Source organism: Varanus komodoensis, unplaced genomic scaffold (assembly GCF_004798865.1).
Source record: "Varanus komodoensis strain SLA01 unplaced genomic scaffold, ASM479886v1 scaffold10, whole genome shotgun sequence".
NCBI lineage: Eukaryota > Metazoa > Chordata > Lepidosauria > Squamata > Varanidae > Varanus > Varanus komodoensis.
This window is the reverse complement of record NW_025335269.1, coordinates 16037529-16059698: the sequence shown is the minus strand read 5'-3', so window position 1 is coordinate 16059698 and position 22170 is coordinate 16037529. Positions and strand designations below refer to the sequence as shown.

The window sequence follows — 22170 nt, the reverse complement described above, 5'->3', positions numbered from 1 at the left end:
GGCAGTCCCAATGCTCTGCGTGGTGCTGATTTATATGATTCATCAATTCCAGAGAAACAAAGATGGAGCACATTTCCCTTATTTTTACAGTATTGCTAAAGTCTTAATAGAGATGCAGGAAGGAAATACATGAGGTCAAAAAGACAAAAATCAAGTAGAACCACTAAATAAACAGGCCCAGTAAAATGTGGGCCATACCATATGTATGGCTGACATTTTAATCATCTGTGTACAATTATTTCTAGGACAAGTTTAATGATGGAGCTTTCTCTACATCTATATTCTATGGAACCAATTTTGTAGCAGCACAATGATCCAAGGCTTTCAAGAAATAAAGTGAAGAAGTTATATTTTCCCTAAACATATAAATGTTGTTTGTGATCAACAATTTAGAACAGGGGATATATAATTCAGATAATGTGTGCCAATATAGCTTCTTCTTTTTTGAAGTACACAGGTAAGGCTAATAAAAATAATTAAAAAAACAGAAGGGTATTTACCAATTCACATAACCTAGTCTGAAAGTCTGGAGCATAATTAGGTGAATATAAATTAATTCAAGTTATTGTATTTTAAATTTAATAAATATTATTTATTTTATTAGATTTGTATAAAAGCCACCCACTAGTATTATGCTCTTTGGGTGGCCATTAAAATAAAAATATCAAATAATACAGTGTCAAATAAAAATAAAAATCTGTAGAATCAGTTATGCAAATAGCTGTTCCAACTGAATATGGCTAAGTTGTCCAATAAATTATAGTTATATAACACTTGCATTGTTTCATGATTACTGATTTTGGGCAAGGATATAGTTATATTTTTTTTAATCAAAAGGGTTAAAATGGAGTTTATAGCTCCATGTTCCCTTAAGCACAAGAAGATTCTGCACGGTAAGTTTTCATCCAACATTTGGACATATGGCCTAGCATCCAAAATATTATTACATTCCCTTTATATACTGCCTTTTCTCACCTGTGAAGAGGAAGATGTTACATAAAATTAAAGATACGTAAGCAGCTTTATCTTAAGTGTTCCTCAATTATACACTTTGTCTAATTTTTCCTGTATGAGAAAATTAGAACCCAATATAAACATATTAGGAACCAGAGCTTGAAGTGTCAATCCAAGTTTTATTCACTTTAGCTGCTTCCAGACAAGGCTTTTACAAGAATCAACTGCCTCATCAACAGAATGAGGCAGTTGCCAACAACATGCCAACAACATGGCATACAGAAGTCATAATCTTCTATTTCTAACCTTCTTTATTTTCACCACTGTTTCTGTTCTCTTATCTATAAAAAGTCTGTTACCGGGACAAGATTAAATAGCAGTACAAGGCTTTTTCCTTAGTAGTCAAGGAGCTGTCTAACTTGGGAAGCATGCTCCATGAGATTGAATAGAAGCACCTAGGGGCTTGGTGTACCTCATCAGTAAGGGTGGTTAGAGTGATGGTTGGTATGTTATCTCTGCACAATTTCAAGATGTTAGGAAATTCTAAACACAGAAAAGTTACAATTCCTAATCAAAAACAATTCTATATACTGTTCTGCACTGTTATTTTTCGAAATCATGGTACCCAGAATAGCCCACACTTTTATGAAACTCTTAGCCCAAGCGTACTGTTATTCAGAAGTATGCTGCAATAATTTCTATGGGATGTATTTCCAGATAAGTGTGCATAGGACATAGTCCTTCATTTTTTATGCAGATATTTTGTAGGCATATATTTTCATGGGGAAAACATGTCATAAGAAACACAGCCATAAGAAACACAGTCATAAGAAACACATATATAATATTGCCAAATCATTGGGCATTGAAGAGAAAGAACAAAAGTTATGTAAGACAGGAAATACATTAGCTGGGCTGAAACCAGTGTTAAATAACAGGAAAACCTGTGGAAGGTAACTTTCTCACTGCTCTTAAGCAAGAAGAATGTGAAACTGATTCCAGATATTAAGCTTGGCCTGTTCACTGATCTAGGAGGAACATTCTGCCAGAGATGCATCTACTCAAAAAAATTACTCCTTCAGTCAGGAAAGCACTGAACTCTGCTACTACTTTCTGATTGTGCCACAAATTCTAGATGTATTAGAACAGCTTTGTCCATCCATTGCCCACCATTACCTTCATTTCTAGCTTTCAAATCATATGCATAGGACCAAGCCTTGGGTTTCACAGTGATTATTCATCTCTGGTTACTTATGTTTAGTAAGTGTATCCCTACATTACGTATCTGTAAGAATATGATGAAACAATGAGAGAGATCATTCTTTTGTATTTATATCCTGCTCATGGGCTTCTTAGAGGGATCTGGTTAGCCACTATGAAAACAGAATGCTGGACAGAACCAGTTCTCATGTTCCTATCTACTGCTTAAACATGTCAGTTATGATTATGATTAAATGATATTATGACATAGTAACTGGTGTGAGTTTGGACGGTGATATGCTGAAGACTTGGTTTGTATATTTAGCTACAGGAAGAACCTACTCTCTCTCTTTCCACCTCACCAAGACCCTTCAAAGAGATGATTAAACATATGCTTTTATGATGGTTAGAAAGAGTAAACAAGATTTTTCTTTATTTTCTTAGTCATTACTGTGAAGCTAACTCCACATAGTAAGTGATCATAGAAATGTAGCCATACCATAAGCATATTCACTCAGGATTAAACATTTCCAGAGAGGTAGCCATTACTTTATTGCTGCACAAACATAGTCATGTGGTGACTTAAAGACTAACAGTATTATTCTGACATAAGATTATATGGACTATAGTCTACTAAATCAGTTGCATGAATTCTTAGTGAGTGAGTGTGAAGCTTTTACCTATACAGTACATATGGTCTCTGGGGGAGGGGATGGAGGTCCATGGTGCAGCATTAGAGTACATGCTGTACATGCTAAAGTCTCCGTTTTAATCTCGGATGTCTCCAAGTAGGGCTGAAAATAATCCTGCCTGAAATCCTGGAAAGTTAGTATAATAATACTGAGCCAGGAGGACCAACAGTCTGACCACAATCTGAGATAGAATCCTATGTTCCTATGGTAAACACTGAGAGTAAAAGAAAATGAAACGCAGAAGGTATTTACACAGTGGCAGTCCATTATTAGCAATGTGATCAAGCATGAAAAAGTTGCTACTGATAACACACATATCCTGGTACTAGGTAAGTCAATCCATGCATATAATGTATGTCATGAGAAAACAATCCTTTATCCTGATTCAAGTCTCTGGTAATAGAACTGAACCTGGCTATATCAGACTGTTTAAAAATAATTTTGTTAGGAGTGACCTGTACTCCCTTCAGAAGAGTGATTTTAATTCAATAGTCTCAGATTAGGATGAGAGATTAGAGTTAGCATTCAGTTCTATTGCCAGAAGCATGAATTGGGATATAGGAATTTTTCAAGACACTACAAGGGAGAAATCTTGTGCTTTCTAGGCATTGTCTAAGGAAAGAATTGCACTGGCTGCTCTGATGACGGGAAACAAACTTGGCGATGGGTGAAAGGGCACATTTTGGGTAGCGGAGAGGAGATTACGGAGACCAGAATATGAGATCTGAAATGCTGTGACCAGACTGCTGAAAACAGCAGAGATTGTATCATTGTTCCTCTGGCTTTGCACTGCATAAGCTTGGATGATCTTCTGAGTATGGAGGACTTACGCTGATCTCCATAGGACTGCACCTTTCCTTGATTTTCCGGCTGCAAGGATGTTTGTGATATCAAATATCACCCTAGAGAGCCAATGTGGTGTAGTGGTTAAGAGTACAAGACTAGGACTGGGCCTTATCTCAGGGTTCTAGTCTCCAATCAGTCAAGGAACTCACTGGATGAGTTGGGCCAGTCACTGATTCTCAGTTCAAACTACATCACAGGGTTGTTGTTGTGAGGGTAAGATGGAGGGGAAGAGAATCATGTAAGCTGCCCTACATTCCTTGAAAACAAAAATGGCAGAATATAAATATAATAAATAAAGCAATCAGTAATCGTTTTGTAAACCACAGCCTTTAATAATGCAACTGACACTACCAGTACTTTCTGCCGTTCATTTCCTGGCCTCACAACAACACTCTTCCCACCCCTTCCCTTACACACATCATATGTACAATATATAAACCAGAAAATCTTCATGACATTTCATGTATCTGATGAGTACTTCAATCCAGAAAAGCTTATGGTAGGAAAAACAGCTCAGCCTTCAAGTGCCACAAGCGTCATAAATATGACTAACTCTATCTTTAGGGCTTGCACATGCATAGGGAAGCTTGCACACTTCTGAACCACTATGCACAGGAACCACTATTGATCTGAGCAGGACTTACTTCAAAACAGCATGCAGAGGATTGATCCTAAGTATGCTTTCAGAAAATTAAATCCATGCTATTCAGTAGGAAGAAGTCCCAAGTGCACAGGTCTGTACACAGTGTTGACCACAAGATGTGCCTTGCCTTGGGCAAACACGTGACTCACTGCTGAGGCAACACGCATAAGATCGCGCATCTATTATTTATTTGATTTCTACCTCGCCCTACATCATTCTCCTCCTCCCGCTCTCAATCGTATTCGCACAACAACAACTCTGTGAGGTAGGTTGGGCTGAGAGTCTGTGACTGGCTCAAAGTCACCCAGTTGGCTCCATGCCTGATCGGGGACTAGAGCCAGGATCGCCTGATTCCCAGCCCCACGATCTTAACCAACACACTACGCTGGGCTCTCAGTGCCCTCATCTCCCGACAGCGCACCTACCATTTCTATAATCTTGGTCTTCCGGCCCGTCTTCTTCTTGATGGTGAAGATGTACTGCGCCAGGACCACCCCTCCAACTAGGGCGCACACGCTGGCGCTAGCCATCGCTCCCATTTTGGCTACGGCGCTCTTGTCCATGGTTCTCGTCGGGCTCACGCTTCGGCCTCGAAAGCAGAAAGTACGGCGGCGATGTCACGGGTCGGACGACGGCCCGCGCGATTTTCTCCCCTGAGGCAGCTCTGGCAGGTGCTGCGCACCGCCGGCGACAGCACCGTCCCTCGGTCCCAAAGCCGCGGCGGCTCGGAGAGCAAAAGCCGCGGCGGCGTTGGCGGCGTTCGACTCCCCTTGCCCTCTATCGCCGCAGCCTCTCCCGGCTTCTGCCACCACGGCGCGCGCGTAGCCAACCGCTTCCCTGCCAGAGGAACGGCGGTTGCTGCTAGACACGCTTTCGGGCGCTTGAGTTCAGCAAGGACTCTGAGGAAGTGGCCGGCCACTCTGGGCGGGAGAAGCCACTCTAACCCGCGGGAGAGTGTGCGCCTTTCGTCCGATTTATTTTGTCCTGCTCCAAACAGCTTATTTAAATTCGAGGTGAAAGAATCCCTTTCATCGCCTTCTTCTAAGCACGTTACAAAATGGACGCGAACAACTAGAGCAGAATGCGGGACGACAAGCGCTTCGCTATTGCGGGGGCAGCATTTCCTCTCCTCCGATAAAGGATAGTACAGTCCAAACTGCCTTTAGTCCACCCATGCTTACCTTTTGGCTAAGACTACATCTCCCAGCATGCGCTGCGCCGCCTGGAATACGACGGCCGCACTTCAGCAGCAGCTTTCTCCGCCCTCTTCTCCAAGCGCCTTTCCTCGAGAACGGGGAGTGGGCGGGGCTGACGTTGGTTGTTGGGGCGCTATGACAACGGGAGCAAAGATGGCGGCGAGCAGAGCTAACTGAGTTGTGATTGCTTCTCCGTCTAGTATCAAGGAGATTCCCTCTTTCTTTGTAGCACCAGCTCGAGAAAGCTTATTCTCTATTTGTGCCCTGTCCTCTACTATTTATTTATATGGCTTGCCGTAACACGCTGCTACCTGAAGGAGGGCATTTATGACAAGAACTTGCACGTCCTGGACAGTCTTAGCTCTAGAACTCTGTTTGGGCCGAAAAAGACTTTCTTGAAAGTCCAAAGCGCCCACGCTGAACGGACGGTTATTGCTTCTGCATTGTTGTGATTGAGGGAAGGGGTACGGGGAGAGAAGAAAAAAGGCTTCCCGGTAGGTCGGGTGAGTAAAAAGGCGTTTAATTTCATGTTTTATGCTGAAGGAGACAGATGCTGTCATTTGATTTATTGTCGATCCCTTTGGACGTTTTCTCAGTAGTACTTCCTACAGAGTTTAGTGGGATTTACTCCAAAGGAAAATAGGTAGATGATTGTATTGAATGTGTAGCGTTGTATTTCAGTCCTGTGCATTACATTGCAGAAGTAAGTATCAGTGTATTCAGTGGTGCTTACAAACAACAGGATTTTCATGGTACAACTCTACCTTTAGGGATGCTTAGCTGAGATTAAGGCCCATTGAGCACAGTGGAAACTCTCAGTAAAAATGAGCATGGATGAACAAGTATCCTGTATGTGTAAAGCCCTCTTGTCTGGGTACAATGATGTACATTGGTGTAAACTGTTCCTATTACTGGAATTACCAAAATCAGTTGGAACTCACCGTGGTGGTTTCATTCAGAATAATATTTAGCATTGGAAAGTCTTACTGACAGCTGAACAATTTATGTAAGGCCTATACCTCCAGTTTTTGCACTCTTTATGGCAAGTGATATTTTAGCTATATTTGCCTAAAGAAATGGATTGTGATTTGGATATCAGATAGATTTTAGCACAATAGATGTATGATCTATTTATTATAAATTTTTTCAGTATATAAGAAAAGGATTGGAGAAGCATACAAAATTATTGTGTGTTTGGTGTATATCTTTTAAATATTTGCATTTGCTACCCTAGTAGTTGTGTTTCAAACATCATGGTCATACTATTCTTGCTAGGCCAGGGCAAGGATTATTGAGTCATGCTTTGGATAACTGCAGTGAAGGTAGGGATTAAAGCAACCTATTTGTGTACTGTTGGATTGAGTTCCTTAGCTTGTATCACAAGGGCAACTTCAAGAAGATTAAAGAACTAATGCCTGTCTAACTGTTTTTGAGTACATCTGTATTCTATTTAAGTCTTTTTGTGTTATTGCTAAGGAGTAGGATTGCACCGTGCTAACTTAGTTTGCTATTTGTTGTTTATATAAGTTAGAAAATGTTGCAGTGTGAAGTGTTGTTAAGTGTTCCATTTAGCCACATTCTGTTTTATCTGCCCTCTCACCTAGTTTTCCATCTCTCAGAAGTTGGTCAGCATTTTGTGAACTTGTTCATTTCTGATTCAGCTGTTTTTAAGGTCATACTACCCTCCAGGTTTTATTTCCCAAAGAGACACAGAGAGAGAGAGAGAGTGTGCATCTGTGTGAGCGTGCATAGTTTTGCGTTGTGGTTCAGAGCTGGGACTGGGACTCAGGCGATCTGGGTTCTACTCCCCGCTCAGCCGTGGAGCCAACTGGGTGACTTTGGGCCAGTCACAGCCTCTCAGCCCAACCCACCTCACAGGGTTGTTGTTGTGGGGATAAGATGGAGGAGGAGAATGATGTAAGCTGCCTTGAGCCCTTTGTAGGAAAAAGGCAGGATATAAATTGCAATATGAATGAATGAATGAATGAAATCCTTGGCTGTTTCTTCAAACTTTCTGGAGGGGTGGTTATGTTTTGGCTATGTAAGTAACAACATTCACTGAATGAACATTGGAAATAGAGGAAATTTTCATTTGTTATAATAGCACAATTGGTGTATATGTGCAGTGATCAAAGTAGTCCTATCCATAAACAGAAAACATTTGTGAGCAGAAAACTGTCTTTTCAAATTAAGGCCTTTGTGTCATATTAAATACTGTTCCCAAGAGTCCTCTCAGTCTTCATATACAGTTTTTCAGGGGATGTAGAGGCTACAGTAGGAAGGGAAGATTATGGAACAGGAAGGTGTTGTTACACATATGACACATTACACGTAGCCTTTTGAATCCTAGCTTACCAGGTAACAAACAAACCAACCCCACCCCCCTCCAGTTCTTGGTATTTTTGAACAATGCTGGAATAACTGGACAAAAAGAGATTGTTCTTCTAGGCTGAGGGTGAAAAGACACACAAAAGCTTATTCTGCGCAATTGCAGCTGTCACTTTATTTTGCTGGCAGCATGATGCCCATCTCTTGTCATGAGTAGTAGTGTGAAAATATTTGATTAATAAAAGAGAAGTGCACAGAATAATGTTTTTAGCTGTTGCAGTTTCTGATGTTGGCATGTGTAGCTGCTGTTTAAGTTTGAATAAATGCTAGATACTGTGCCTGTGATAAGCAGACATAAGGACTTGCACGTACATTTGACAAGCTTTTTAATGCGCCTTGCCAAATAAGAGCCTCCATGCTGCATTACAAATGGTCTTTCCTCCTAAGTTTTAAAAAACAGCTTGTTATATGGCATGGAGTTTCGTTTGTCTTTCCATCTGTAGGATAAAATAACTGCAGCCGCATTTTTGTTTTGAATTGTGGGACTTCATCCCACAAAGTTTACAATTTCTGTACAGTGTAAATATAATTAGTCCATTCAAAATGTTGGTACAAAATCCTGTTAAAGAAAGAGAACACAGTGATGGTTGCTCAGAGAAAATGACCGTAATGTAATGTATATTCCTAACTTGGCTGTAATGTTAATACTTGCTGCATAGGTTTGCTTAAGCATTTCTCAAAAACAGTCTATAATAAATACAGAAAGCTTCAGCTTTTGGTTGGTATAGATGATATAATCATAATCATAATAAAAATGGTTTTTCACCAGCCAGTTTTTCTTCATTAGGGCTGAAGGAAAATGTCTTTATTTAAAGCCCGTGAGTGGTGGTCTACAGTAGTTGGCAACAAAGAAGAATTTGATCAAGGATGTTTATGTGTTGCAAATGTTGACAATAGCAGTAGTGCACAAGGTAAGTGGACTTGGTTAAATGTGATGTATAACTACTATTGTAAAACTTTACTAGCAAATTATAGCAAAAATATTTAAATTCTTTTATTTAGGAATTTATTTATTTAGGAATCTTAGGAAACAGGGCTCCAGGAGCTGTTTACATATGATCAATAACATAGGATAGTCCCTTCCTGTATGATTAAAATCTAAAAAGTTAAAACACAAAGAAAAGGTATTTGGGAAAGAAGAGGAAAAAATTAAGTGTTGTAGTTGGGCTGGTGGAAATAGCACTGCTTTCTACTCTCCCTAATTACAGCTGGTGGTATTGACAGTTGGAAGAGGAGCCATCAAAAAGATGGTCTTCAGCAGGGCTGGTGAAATGGCTCCACTCAACCTTCTCCCTTTCCTTCCCTTAAATGGCATTTAGCAAGATAGAGACTGCAACCCTAAGCATATTTGTTGGGAAACATGTTTAATAAAGCATGGAGATATTTAATTCTGAATAAATATGTTTAGAATCAAGCTATAAGTCTGTAACCAAACACCTGCATCTTATCTGCATCTTAACTTGACCATAAGCTTCACACTTCTGTGGAACTTGCTTCCATATAAGCATGCATTGGGTTCAGTCTCTATCCTCTATAACAGTAGAGGGGCAGTATAAGATAATTCAGTTTGTGCAAGCTTCACTTTAATTTCTTGGGTATGTTTATTTTTCAGATAAAATAATTGTGGGCAGTTATATGGGTTCACTTAGAATTTATAATCCTCATCCTATAAAACCTGGAGATGCTATGCAAGCTGAAGATTTGCTCTTGGAAGTACAATTAAGTGAACCAATACTACAGGTGGAAGTAGGAAAATTTGTTTCGTAAGTAAACAGTCAGCATAATGAGCATACTAATTGGTAGAACTTAATTGCACAAATTTATCACTAGAGCCAACTTGGTCCCCTAAGGATTGACTAAAAATATTTTATGAAGTGTTCTGGGATTATAGCAGTTATACTAGCAACATAATATGAATTTTCGCATATTTATTGCGGCAATCTATTATGTATCTTACAATATTAATATTGCTGATTTGAACCCTAGTAGACATTATACAATTAAATTTAAAATAAAAATAACATTTTGTTATGGTCAGTCAGATATTTGTCCAAACTATGGCTTATGTCACTCACACTTATCCATTTTACCATTTCTGGATTTAAAATATGCTTTTAAACTGTATTTGTCCTGCTGTCAAAAGCAGACAGCTATAGTTAGTGTTAGAGATGTACCAAAGTTTTATGTAGAACTTTGGTGCACAGAAAAGAGTTGGGGGAAAGGGGAGAATATTCTTCAAAAGCACCCTGTCTTCACTCACCCTCTTTTTTTGCATTTGTTTACTCCTGTTTGTTGGCTTGTTTGGCAGCAGCTTTGGCACTGTTTTTCTTCTTGCTTCCTCTGGGATCTAGCCACTCAGGAACCACAGAGCCATCATTATAATGTCAGAGTTGCACATAACCAGTCATATTTTGTCATGTGACAGTGTCACAGAGCCAAATTGAAGTGAGACCAGTACTTCTTGCCATCTCTTGTCCTGTTTTGTAGGCCTCCAGAACTATCAAGAGAGGGGAGCCCTTTTTTCATGGCATTTGCCTTCCTTGCATCATTGCTAGTGCTAACCTTGCAAACTTATTTTAGATAAGGCTTCAAATTATAGTTTGACGGTTAGCACTGGCAATAGTTTGTCCAATTCAGACATCATGGCAAGCTATGAATACAGAAAAACGGGAAATGAAGGGAAGCTTCCATTTACAAAAGTGAAGGAAGAGGAGCATGAGCTAGTGTCATGATCCTGAGGTCTGAACCAGGTGAAAGCCTTGTTAAAATCATTAGATGCCTTCAACTTAAATTTCCTGGGCAGTTTAGATGTTAATGTAGCTCTTAAATAAGTTCTGAAGTAATTCTATTGTAGTTAATATCAACTAACTTGTAAACTGTTTAATTTGTTCTGAACCCTTCAAAGAATGTTTTTCAGTGATTTCAGGTTATAGCTGAATATTTTAAAATGCTGTAGAGGTCACGAGTCAGATCATGTAGGAATCCTGTTTTCCCATGTAATAAGAGAACAACCTTGCATGTAAATCATAAAGAGATAAATAAGCTTGTTACCATGTTTGCAAATTGGGGAAGTTTCTAAGGATTTGAAAGTCTTCAATATGCAGTGCATATATGATTTGTCAACAGTGTTGAGTACAAAAACCATTTTAGGTGTTTTCTGTGCCACTGACTCTTAACCAAAGTTTAATAGTATCATTTCTGGCTTATACACTTTCCTTACAAAGGGGCTCACAATTTTTCTTCTTCCTGACAGTGGTACAGAGCTGCTTCATCTGGCTGTATTGCACTGCAAAAAGTTGTGTGTTTATGCTGTATCAGGTAAAAATAAATCTCTTTAGATGATGTTGATGATAAGTTCTTTTCCTTTTTCTCTACCTAAGTAAAATTTAGCATTCTCCTCATAGTGATGCCATGCCAATTGAGAAATTATAAAAGGTGTATAGTATGGAATTGGTGCTTTTCCTCTTGGTAAAATTATTATTATGTTCATCCTTGTATTATTGGAAAGTAATTATTGTTGGTGTTTGAAAAGGTGTAACATATGATACTTTTCATTATTAGCACAGTAAGAGCTCAGTGGAAATTCAGCTCTGGAATGGAAATATCAGAAGGTTCAGTTCCCAGTATGTCTACAGTGTCAAAGAAAACTAACTAACCCAAATTATGAATAGGACACCAGACTGGTTCTCACATAATACCAAGCTATGCTGTTTTTTGAAATCTGGCTTGTGTGTTAGCCCATTCTTACAAACATACCATAGTTTGTTAACCAGCCATAAAGTACAAATAGGACCCGTGCTTTGTTTTTGACTTAAGAAGTATGGCTTGTTTAAACCATGACTTATTTTGATGTCTGAATCCCAAACCATGGTTTATACCTGGCTTGTTTATGCTGTTGTCTGTCCTGAAAAACAGGCACCCAGTTAGAGCAGCCTGAAAATGGAACTGCTCTGAAGGCTCACAAAATGAATGACAGAGAAACAAACCAGAAATCAGGAAAATAATATGTAATTTGTGACTAGTGTTAAAGACAGTTCGTGGCTCCAGCAGCAACTCTGGTTAAAATAAACCATAGCTTGTGGTTATGTGGAAACACAACAAATAGTGGTCAAGAATCTCTAATGAAATAACATTGGTAACTAAGGTAGAAATGATTAATTTCATAGCTTAATCTAAGAAGGACTTGGACTTAGACACTTTCAGCATTCAGGACCTTTAAAGGTCTTCATGGCAGTGTTCAGGCCTGATATATGTAAAATGATAAGTAAAACACAAATGCCTGTGAATATTTACTTTCTCTGATTTACCCTTTACGTAGCTACCACATGACTAGAGGACGTGGCTGCTAGGTCCGAGGGTATGTTTTCCAGCAAGCCCAATACTCAATTTCTCTTAAAAATGCACTTAAATATGGCATTACACTATGTGAATATAGCAGTGGTCAGGTTTAGATGACTCCTGGTGAAAAGTACATGGGCTCAGAAGATCTTAACCCTGCTTTTAAACAGATTTACAAAACATGGAAGCCCTTCTATCTTAATTTAACTTTTTTGTATGTTGACAACTTAAAATGGCAGTGAAGGACTGACATCTTGAATGTATATGTGAACTGACAGTAATATACTGAAGATTATATTTCCACCATGGGTGTGCGGACTGATTAGTACTCAAATGTATTTATTTATTTTATTTATTTAAAACTTTTGTATGCCATCCCCCATGCAACACATCTCGGGACGGCTCACAAATGTAATCTCTAGCCCTAACAAAATGTACTGAAGGAGACACTGGGATGAGGGTTGAATAGCACAGATGGCTCCCCTAACATTCAAATGCATTATCTATATTAGCATTGCAATAATTAAAGTAATTAGGGTTTTATTTTCATTGCATGAGGAAACTGTACTTTATTTTTCTTGGGGCGTATATGATATAATTCAATGGAATTTTGATCCTAACAAGACTCTTCAGGTGCGATGTATCACAATATCTTCTGTAATACATTTTCCACAGGAAGAGGAAGCTATTACAAACATAATAACTTCCTTCTCTATATTTAATAGGAAGTTTGGGAAACATTGAACATGGTAACCAATATCAGTTAAAACATATGTATGAACACAACCTTCAGCGAACAGCCTTCAACATGACTTATGGGCCATTTGGAGGGATAAAAGGTAAATTCTAAAAAAAACTTGTCTCATGTGATCAATAGGATTCAAATATATTGGATTAAATAAAGATGTTTCCTGTTTTGAGTACCATAGGAGGGGTAGAGGATCTGTAGCTATAAGTCAAGCAAGGGCTGAAGCATAAAATCTAACAGCAAAAAAATGAAATTATAAGGCCTATACCCTGCTGCCAGTTGCAAGGTATAGGAGAGAAACAGTAACATCTTAGGTCTATATGTCAGAGAGCTAGATAGAAATGGGTTGCTGCCGACAGGACTGCATGATATGAGAGAATGAAAGGCTCAACAGTCTTTGGAATGTGGGACTTTTACATTGTGGTTGGAGAAGTGAGGAGCCGAAGTATCTAAGATTGGCATGGGTGACCTTTCATTTAAATTCCTTCTTAAGTTTTTCTCTCTTTCCTGGATGCTGTTCAGTTAAAAAGAAATTGTTTGGTAAAACATATTTAATCAAAACGTTTGGTGCATATTTGTTTAATTTGGACAAAAAACCCAGATTAAACTTTGATAAATAAACACTGTCTTTTTATAATGTGTATCATTCTAGTAGTTTGTTTTTGCTTGGGTGAAATGCTAATTTTGGCTTTAGTGTAAAAGATAAATAATACTTTTCTGATGCCATTTATTTATGTGCATGTTCCCATTTAAGTTTTTGTTTGTGGTGACTGTATAGGAGCCAAAATCATCTTGCATTCTTCCGAGAAATATAAAATATAATGTAATACTTTCACCCCATTCTTGGATGCACACTTGGACATGGTGAGGGGTTGGGGGGTGTTGGAGCCAAGTGCAATGCCACCAGGAGGCCAGACTCTCTCACTAGTCTGGTTCCCTAGCATGGTCACTGAGAACGGAATGGTCCAAGCTGAGACTCCAGACTAAAATATACCCACCCTCTTCAGGAATAAGGGTCATATCAGAAGAGAATGTGTATCTTTAATGGTGATGGAGGCAGAGAAACTCCAAAAGGGGGGATCCTGGGGAGCAGCAATAGTGGTGACAGTGGCAGAGAATCTTCCACAGACAATGGCAGTGAAGCTCAAGCTAACCCTGGTTAGTTCTTCTCAGAAGGTGCTAAGTAAACCACATCTCAGTTTTCTGGAATGAAACAAGAGATACTGCCAGAAAATGAGACTTCCAGGCTGGATGAGGCTCAACTTACTATTTGGAAGAGCAGTATAAATACTACTATTGACAATGACACAACTAGATCCAAGCTGAAAAGAAGGCTACTGGTCAATAGGTACAGGGGAAAACAAAAGTCTGATGCTGCAAAACACATACAGTTGAAACATGGAACATGAGAAGTATGAATCAAGGCAAACTGGAAAAAGAAAAGCAATAAATTGAGTATCTGAAAATGGACTTGAATGGGACATTTTAGGTCAGATGAACACAAAAGTATTTTACTCTGTAAAGGACAAACGTGGAAGAAACCAAATGGCTCCTAATATTGAGACAGGATGTAGTACAGGAAATAAAGGGCTGTATGCAACGTCTGAATGAATAATATCAATCAGAATTTGTGGAACATCTGTCAGTTATCATTCACGTTTATGCTGCAACAACAGATGCCAAATAAGAAAGCAAATGCTTTTATGTAAATGACCAAGAAGACATAGATAACACACCACAGTAAGGCATGCTGATAATCATATATGACTGAAATTCAGAAGAGGAAACAAAGCAGAATCACATGTGGGAAAATTTGGCCCGCGGTAAGAGACAAAGCAGGAGAATGATTTACAGAATTATGTGAAGCCAACTATCTGTTTATTGCAAAAGCATACTTCAGGCTGTACATGTGGACCTTAACTGGTGGTGCATATAGAAATAAATTGATTACATAATTGGAAGGGGTAGATGGTGAAGCTGTATTCTCACTGTTTTAACAAGAACAGGAATATTGTGATAGTGACATTGGACTATTAATATAAAAATCAGAGTAAGGTCAACAATAAGGAAATTGAAAGATTTTACATACCTCAGCTCAGTCATTAATTCAAAGGGAGACTGCAGTCAAGAAGTTAAACATGGAAGAGCAACAATGAAGGAACTAGAAAAGATAATCCAGAGTAAGGATATTTCACTGGAGGCCAACCCCAAGATAATTCGCACTATTGCATTCCTGATCACTATGCATGGGTGTGAAAACTGGAAGTTAACAGGAAAATAACCTGATATGTTCAAATCATGGTGCTGGAGAAGAGCCTTGTGGATATCCTGGACTGACAGAACGCCAAACATGTGAGCTGTAGATAAAATCAAGCCGTAACTTTTTCTGGAAGTCAAAATGATGAAACTAAGGCTGTTATATTTCAGGTACATCCTGAAAACCAGTTAGGAGATAGATTAATTCCACAAGCCACAGAGTCTACAAGAACTGAGCCTTATCAAGGACAGAACATTTTGAAGGGCATTCATTCATAGGGTTGCTCTAAGTTGAAGATGACTTGATGGCACGTAACAATAACAAATGCTTTCATGCTTTCCTTAAAGACTTTGAAGCCAAAAGAGATAAAATTGAGGCTTGCATGAGGCACTTACCAGACCAGTCAGTGTCTGGTAAGTGGATAGGAAAAAATTATTTCCTTAAAATATATTGATCCCCAGGTTTTGTGGCCATGATTTTGACCTCTTAAGTTGATTTTAATTGATCTATTTCTGAGTCCAGAATATATAGGTTTTTTGAATTCACATTTTGATATTTAACCACCAGGTGGCACTCCTGTATTTCTTTGAACCAGAATTGAAACAAAGCACAAGCTCTTAAAAATCTGTCACCCCATTGTGCCCCCAATTAATTAAACTACATTCTGAATTCAGAAAAGCCCATCTCCTTATAAACAGTGTCAGCATTATACAGAATAAAGAAATTAGCAGTTTTTGCAGGCCCTGTGTGAATAAATAGTACTGAATTGGTTTTGAATACAGTATTGAAATGTACTGTTTGTATAGATTTTATCAATGGGACACTTTCTAAATGGGAATTGATTAGAATAGAAAATGTGTGAATAGATTTTAATAATAGTAGGTGCTTTACATATTTTTGCTAAGAATTGGGCTGTATGTGCCATGAATACGTAAGTCAGTTGAAGCTGCACTTTTCTTTCTTTGCTTTAAATACCAGCCTGTTCAGGACCCTAAGGAGCCAGAGCACAGCGACAGAAGTTTATCCCATTCTTCTCACACTATGGTCCTGATAAAAGTCATCCCCTCATCTGCTATTTGGCTTGGGTTCAGCAATGTTAGCTATGTCTGATAGTTCTCTAGGGTCAAACCCCTGGTTATGCTAAATGCATCAGTTGAAATTGAAATTGTGTATATCTATTTTTACTTAAATACCCACTATGGGCAGAGAGGTATGAGGAGAGCAAGGGGTTTAATAAGCAGTCTCAATCAAAACTCCATTGTGCTGTTTAGCTCATTGAAACTATGTCTTTTTTAAAAAAAATGAAAGACAACTTTATTATTTTCTAAAATCCAATTTAAATTATTCTTTTATCATTGTTGATTTTTATCCACCCTGGTATATGAGGCAGAGATGGATGTTTTGGGGTTGCAGTCCAACTTGAATTTGCACTTTATAATAGCACATGGCTGTAGCACAAGTGCAGGGGTGCCTCCTCTGAATGCCAGTGCAATAGGACAGGTTGACATTTCGTTATTTTAGAAAGTGAATATTTAATGGGGTATAGCATTTTTATGACTTCTCTGAAAACTCTAACACAAGTAGCATTGTGAGGATCATAAGGGTTCTTTTATGTAGTTTCAAATATAAAATGGCTTCCAGAATTACACATCTGTTTCATGTTAATCTGTGGAACCAACAAAACAGAAATAATAAAAACAATAGTATTTTTTAAAACAGTAGAAAACTTTTACAGGAAAACAGCTAGAAGAGGAAGACAGGCTATAGAAAACCTAGCTTCTCTTAGCCAAACTTCTGAATCCATTTTACTTTTATTATAGTTCAGCCTAGAGGCAAAGCATGTTTCATTCTTACCACAAAGAAGGTGCTATGAGGAAGAATTCTTTTTAATAACAAAATACTACATATGTAAAAGCCATGTACCTTTGTAACAGGAAACTTATAAGGGAGGTAGATTCAGGTTTACTTTTCCACAATTTTGCAAGGGTGATTTTTATTAGGTGCTAGTCAGAAAAGAAAAGATTATCAGCTGAACTTTATATTGCAAATTTAAGTGTATCTTTTCCTTTTATTTAAGGCAGTTTGGACTTGGATTTATCAGCTATGTCTTTTCAGAACAGCACATTTAACCATGAAAGTAAATAGATTTTTAATATTTGGGTTAGATCCAGATTTAGGGGTGTACAGCTTGCCTGTCAGAAATGGACTTCCTGTCTCCTCCTCCCCACAGCTGTCCCTTGAGCTCCCTGAAAATTCTACACAGAAGGTCAGGAGAGCATGCTGAGCTATGTAGGGTATGTTGAATGAGGAAAGGGCAAATCCCTTAAAATCTAATACAGGCTCATTAATTGACAGAAGATGCTTCTGCTCAATTTTCAAGACTTCCCTTTCCCCTCATGCTCCTCCATACCACAGCTTACCCTGTTCAGTGAGATCTCTTGAACCCCCGTTTAGGAAAAGGAAAAAGCTTTAGCATTCATGTCAAAATATTAGAAAATGCTTTTCAGGAACTAATGATAGAAAATTGAAAAAGGTTTTAATTTGTCTGCAGATTTATTGCTCAGGATGATTTTCTTATATTTGGTTTTAGTGGAGATTGATTTGATGGTTGTGGAGGATTTCACAATGTAAACTGCTACTAATGGCAAAAGGATACATAAAGCAAAAGTATATTTGGGGAACTGAAATTATTCCTGGACTATGTACACCAACCCCTTCCAAACTGCAAGTTTCCCTAGTACTTTACTTTGTGCATCTACCTGTCACACTCTTCTAAGACAACATGTTCCATTTTCTAATAAAATCTGACTTCCTGTAATAGACATGGCATAAAATAAAAAGGTTGCAGAGGAGAAGCAAGAATGTACACACAGTAGTTATGGATTTCTGTACTACGTATGTGTAGAGAAAGGGTAGTATCCAACTTTGTCATTCTGCTACTGCAAATGATGGCACATTAACAGAAACCAGGTTCCAAACTATGTGTAGCAGAAGAATCAATCTAGAGTTACATTTGCTCAAGCATATTTACACATTGTACAAATGGTTGCATGTTATTGTTCTACATGAAGTTGAGCAATTGTTTGAACGAGTGAAATGTGTAACAGTTGCAGAACAGAACGAATTGGAAGCATTCTATTAGCTGTATTTGAGTTTGAAGAATAATGTTGTTTGGTATCAGCCACAGAAATTGGTTTGGCCCATTATCCTACAGGGAATCTATCATTTGATCTACATGTCTACTATATTAGTTTGGAATATGTATAAACTGCCCTTTATTGAATAGATCTCAAGCTAGTGAAGAGCAAGTATAACAAAAATCATTAAATGAGCACAAAATGAAATAAAAATACATTGCAGTTGAAATCACATTTTAAAATGTAGTAAAAATGCAACAGGACAGACTATGCAACTTAAAATTGGTTATACTGATTAGTAATGATGCAGTGATAGCTTTTCCTTTTTGCTTGTCCACCAGGATCTGGTATTCAGAAAATTCAGAAATTTCTCTTAAGTACAGGCAACTTGGGTGCTTGCTCAGTTTGCAGGTGCTGACTCCTGGTGGGCAAGTTAAAAGACCCTCCATTCCCCTATATCAGGGGTTGGCAACCTTTAACACTCAGAGAGCCATTTGGACCCATTTCCCACAGAAAAGAAAACACCGGGAGCCGCAAAACCCTTTTGACATCTAAAATGAAGATAACACTGCATATATCATTTTTTACCTTTATGTTATGTATAAAAAAACTATAATGTGTTGCATTTATGAAATCAATGAACTGCTACAGAGAAAACAAATTTTTATTTCTGCATGCAAAAAAAACCACTTTGAACTCCGAAAAAAAGACACTGGGTTGAAAGTTACTTTCAAATAAAATACTCAATGTCTATCTGAGTCCTCCTCGTATTTATGAAATAAAAAGCTGAACTTATATTATCCACTAGCAGCAAACCAAACATGCCACCTGCAGCAAACCAAAAATGCCATCTGCTTCTGTGTGCCCTCATCCTTTTATCACGTGGTGAAATACTGAACAAACATCCCTTTCCCAATGTAATAATGTTGCTGGAATTTTTATAAGAATCTTCTTAAAACAAAGAAGTAGATCTATATCTTCATTATGATTTAGCTGCAGCTCTTGTTCAGTCACTAAAAACTGCTATTTTTAATCTTACATTATAAACTAGTAGGATTCCTTTCATATATTTTTAATAGGAGAACAGCTTCCTATAGAGTCAAAGTCAGTGCTAAAGGGCTGCATGCATTAAACAGCAAACCCCGTAAGTTTGTCAACAGTAAAAGCAAATGAATCTACCCACGTACCATTACACGTTTGGTTTTCTTCTGAAACTTTTCTTTTCTTTGAATTTATCCATGGTTGGAGGGGGGGAAAGCTCAGTAAAGGGGGGGGGTGTTTAGTGACTGATTAGCAGATAAACAGTCAAGTGCTGTGAATTGTGACAGGTCCCAAGCACAGCTTTTAACATTCAGATGAAGGAGATTACATTGGGACAAAGAATCTTTTCAGCAGTGTTTCGTTTCGTGTAACATGAGAGCCTGCAGGAAGCTTGTTTAGCAGAGGAATGTAGCGATTTACTTAACTAGCTGATTTACTTAACTAGCTAGCGCTGCGTTCCTGAGTGGAGCTTTGAGCAGATCAGCGGCTGTGCCAGCGCGTGCTTTGCAGGATGGAGCCGCAGCAGAGGGATTCAAGAGCCATGTGCGGCTCCGGAGCCGCGGGTTGCCAACCCCTGCCCTATATTTTCAGACCTGACTTGGACTGAACCACTCTTCAGATAGTTGGATGCCTACAAATGGAGAACGGTTTTCTCACAGCATTTCAAATAGATGACTGTCCTCTGTAAAATGAGGCAGACCCCAACCTCACTGTTCAGTAAAAAACAAAGTAGTTCCCAAAACACTGACATCTCCTTTCTCCTGGTCTACCCACCCCCTTTAAAACCATCTAAACTATTCTTATTGATAGCTATTCAAGGCTGAATCCCTACAATCCCTGAAGTTTTTGCTTTTCCAGAGTCTCTGTTAGCAAATTTTCTATTTTTCCACACTCCATGAACAAGAAATGTATATTTTGGAACCAGCAGCCTTTGGTTAGACCTAACTGGCCTTATTTAACCCTTTTAAAAAGCCATTAAAGCTTTTAGGCGTCAGCAAATTGTGAGACAGTGATTCCCAGTGCATTGTATTAAGAATTCGTTGTTCTGTCTGCTGAATATACTTGAAATCAGTTTCATTGGGAAACTCCCAAGTTCTAGTGTTAAAATTGGTGAAACTTCTATTGATTTTAATGTCCCTTAATACACATTACTAAATAATTTTTTAAACATTGTATAATTATTGTGAAACTGGCAGAAGTGGAATAGAAAGGCAGGCATTTACCTAGGTTATACATTTGCCCCCCGCCGTCTTTCTGAACAATATTTATGTCAACTGTTACGTAACTTGAGATTTTTGTTAATTTAGTTCAGATAGAGTGGTGGATTGTTACATCTTAGAATCTTTTTTTGTTTTGTTTATGGTCATTCATTTTGTGTATTGAAATATTACTCTCTTCTGTTTATTCTTCTATGGGTTAATTTCTGAGTATAAGTATGTAACTGGCATTGTTTCAGGTGATCTTGATTCTTATGAGTATCTGGCACTTTAAGCAATTCACCAAATGTTCATTTTAACCATTATTGTTGATCTGTTTAACATATTTACCTAGTTGAGTTTCCTAAATCTCAGAATGTCAGGGGAACTATTATGAATCAAAGAGTTTATTGTTTAATCTTTTTGACTAGATAAGAATTTGAACAAGTATTTCAACAACTGGCTACCTAGAGGTGCATGCATATATCTATAAACACACATATGTCTCTGTGCGTATGTGTATGTGCATGCACAAATTGTTTCTGATCTTATAAACAATAAAATCTAGATTGAACAGAAGCCATATATCCTGTTCGGTAATTCAAAAAACATGTGTCTCATTGTAGGAAACTAAGGAAAGTCATAACTCTAAAACAATTGGGCTGTTTAAAAATGCTTTAAGAGTCCTACTTGTTAAACCTATAATTCTGTTAAAATTATTGAATTTAGTAACGGGAAGCATTTGCTCACTGACTTAAACTATGAAGAGTTTACATTTCCTACAAAGATGGATGAGTTTTACTTTGAAAGGAACAGGAACATTTCAAAATTACCATCACTTGGAAATCTGAAGCAAACTTCAAACTCTCATGAATTAAATATATTGTGATAGGAACAAATAATCAGATTTAAGTTGTAAGTGAAACTTATAGCCAAGGGCTTAAAGAAGTAGAATCTAATATGTTATGTTTGGTTTTTATCACTAACAGTTGTAGGGAAAAATTATTTCTTATTTTATTTTGTAAAATGGTTGTATCATATGACAGTTTTTGGGCTATATACTTCTATGACTTCATTTTTGCTTTTTGTAAAGTGCAAGTGATATGTACCTTTTCTAATATATGAAAAGATTAATGTTCATTGGTTAGCTCCGTTCCTTTAGATGTCATGATTAATGTGCTGTTTCATTCTATTTCATGTTTAATAAAGGAAACAGGATTCTTTTAAAACGTGATGGAAATACTTTTTAATATGCTGATTTATGATTTTGTTAACACAAAGTGCTAGCCCTTTTTATTAAAGCTCATGTTATAATGTAAATGTGTTTCTGATCAAAAGTGAGAAAGAGAATAGAAAGCTCTTACACCTTGAGATAAAGTCCCTTATATTTAATAAAAAGGTTTTTTTTCTTTCAATAAAGGTTTGATATATTTGTTGCAATTGGTTTGCTTAAAAGTCTATCTTGTTCCTTACTACATCAATACTACCTGCACAGATTTTTGTTGTTGTTCTTAATTTGCAAAGCCATGCCTGA

At 37.8% G+C, this 22170-nt stretch overlaps 2 protein-coding genes across 6 annotated transcripts in view; one reads left to right on the top strand and one right to left on the bottom strand.

Annotated features, from left to right (window-relative positions):
- NT5C3A (5'-nucleotidase, cytosolic IIIA) overlaps positions 1–5463 on the bottom strand; it is a 36968-nt gene extending 31505 nt beyond the window's left edge. The window contains exon 1 of one of the 2 annotated variants that reach the window (XM_044454691.1): positions 4761–5463. In XM_044454691.1, the coding sequence (XP_044310626.1) occupies positions 4761–4898 (138 nt within the window). In that variant the 5' untranslated portion in view covers positions 4899–5463. The remainder of the gene's footprint in view (positions 1–4760) is intronic. The other variant, XM_044454709.1, reaches the window with a different exon arrangement.
- Positions 5464–5716: 253 nt separating this feature from the next.
- Positions 5717–22170, top strand: part of BBS9 (Bardet-Biedl syndrome 9) — a 271501-nt gene continuing 255047 nt past the window's right edge. For all 4 annotated transcript variants that reach the window (XR_006417058.1, XM_044454645.1, XM_044454636.1 and 1 more), the window contains exons 1-5: positions 5717–6034; positions 8707–8830; positions 9532–9682; positions 11173–11237; positions 12983–13096. Coding sequence is in view for 3 of the 4 variants with exons in the window: in XM_044454645.1 (XP_044310580.1) it covers positions 8719–8830; positions 9532–9682; positions 11173–11237; positions 12983–13096 (442 nt within the window). In the remaining variant the exon portion in view is untranslated. The remainder of the gene's footprint in view (positions 6035–8706; positions 8831–9531; positions 9683–11172; positions 11238–12982; positions 13097–22170) is intronic.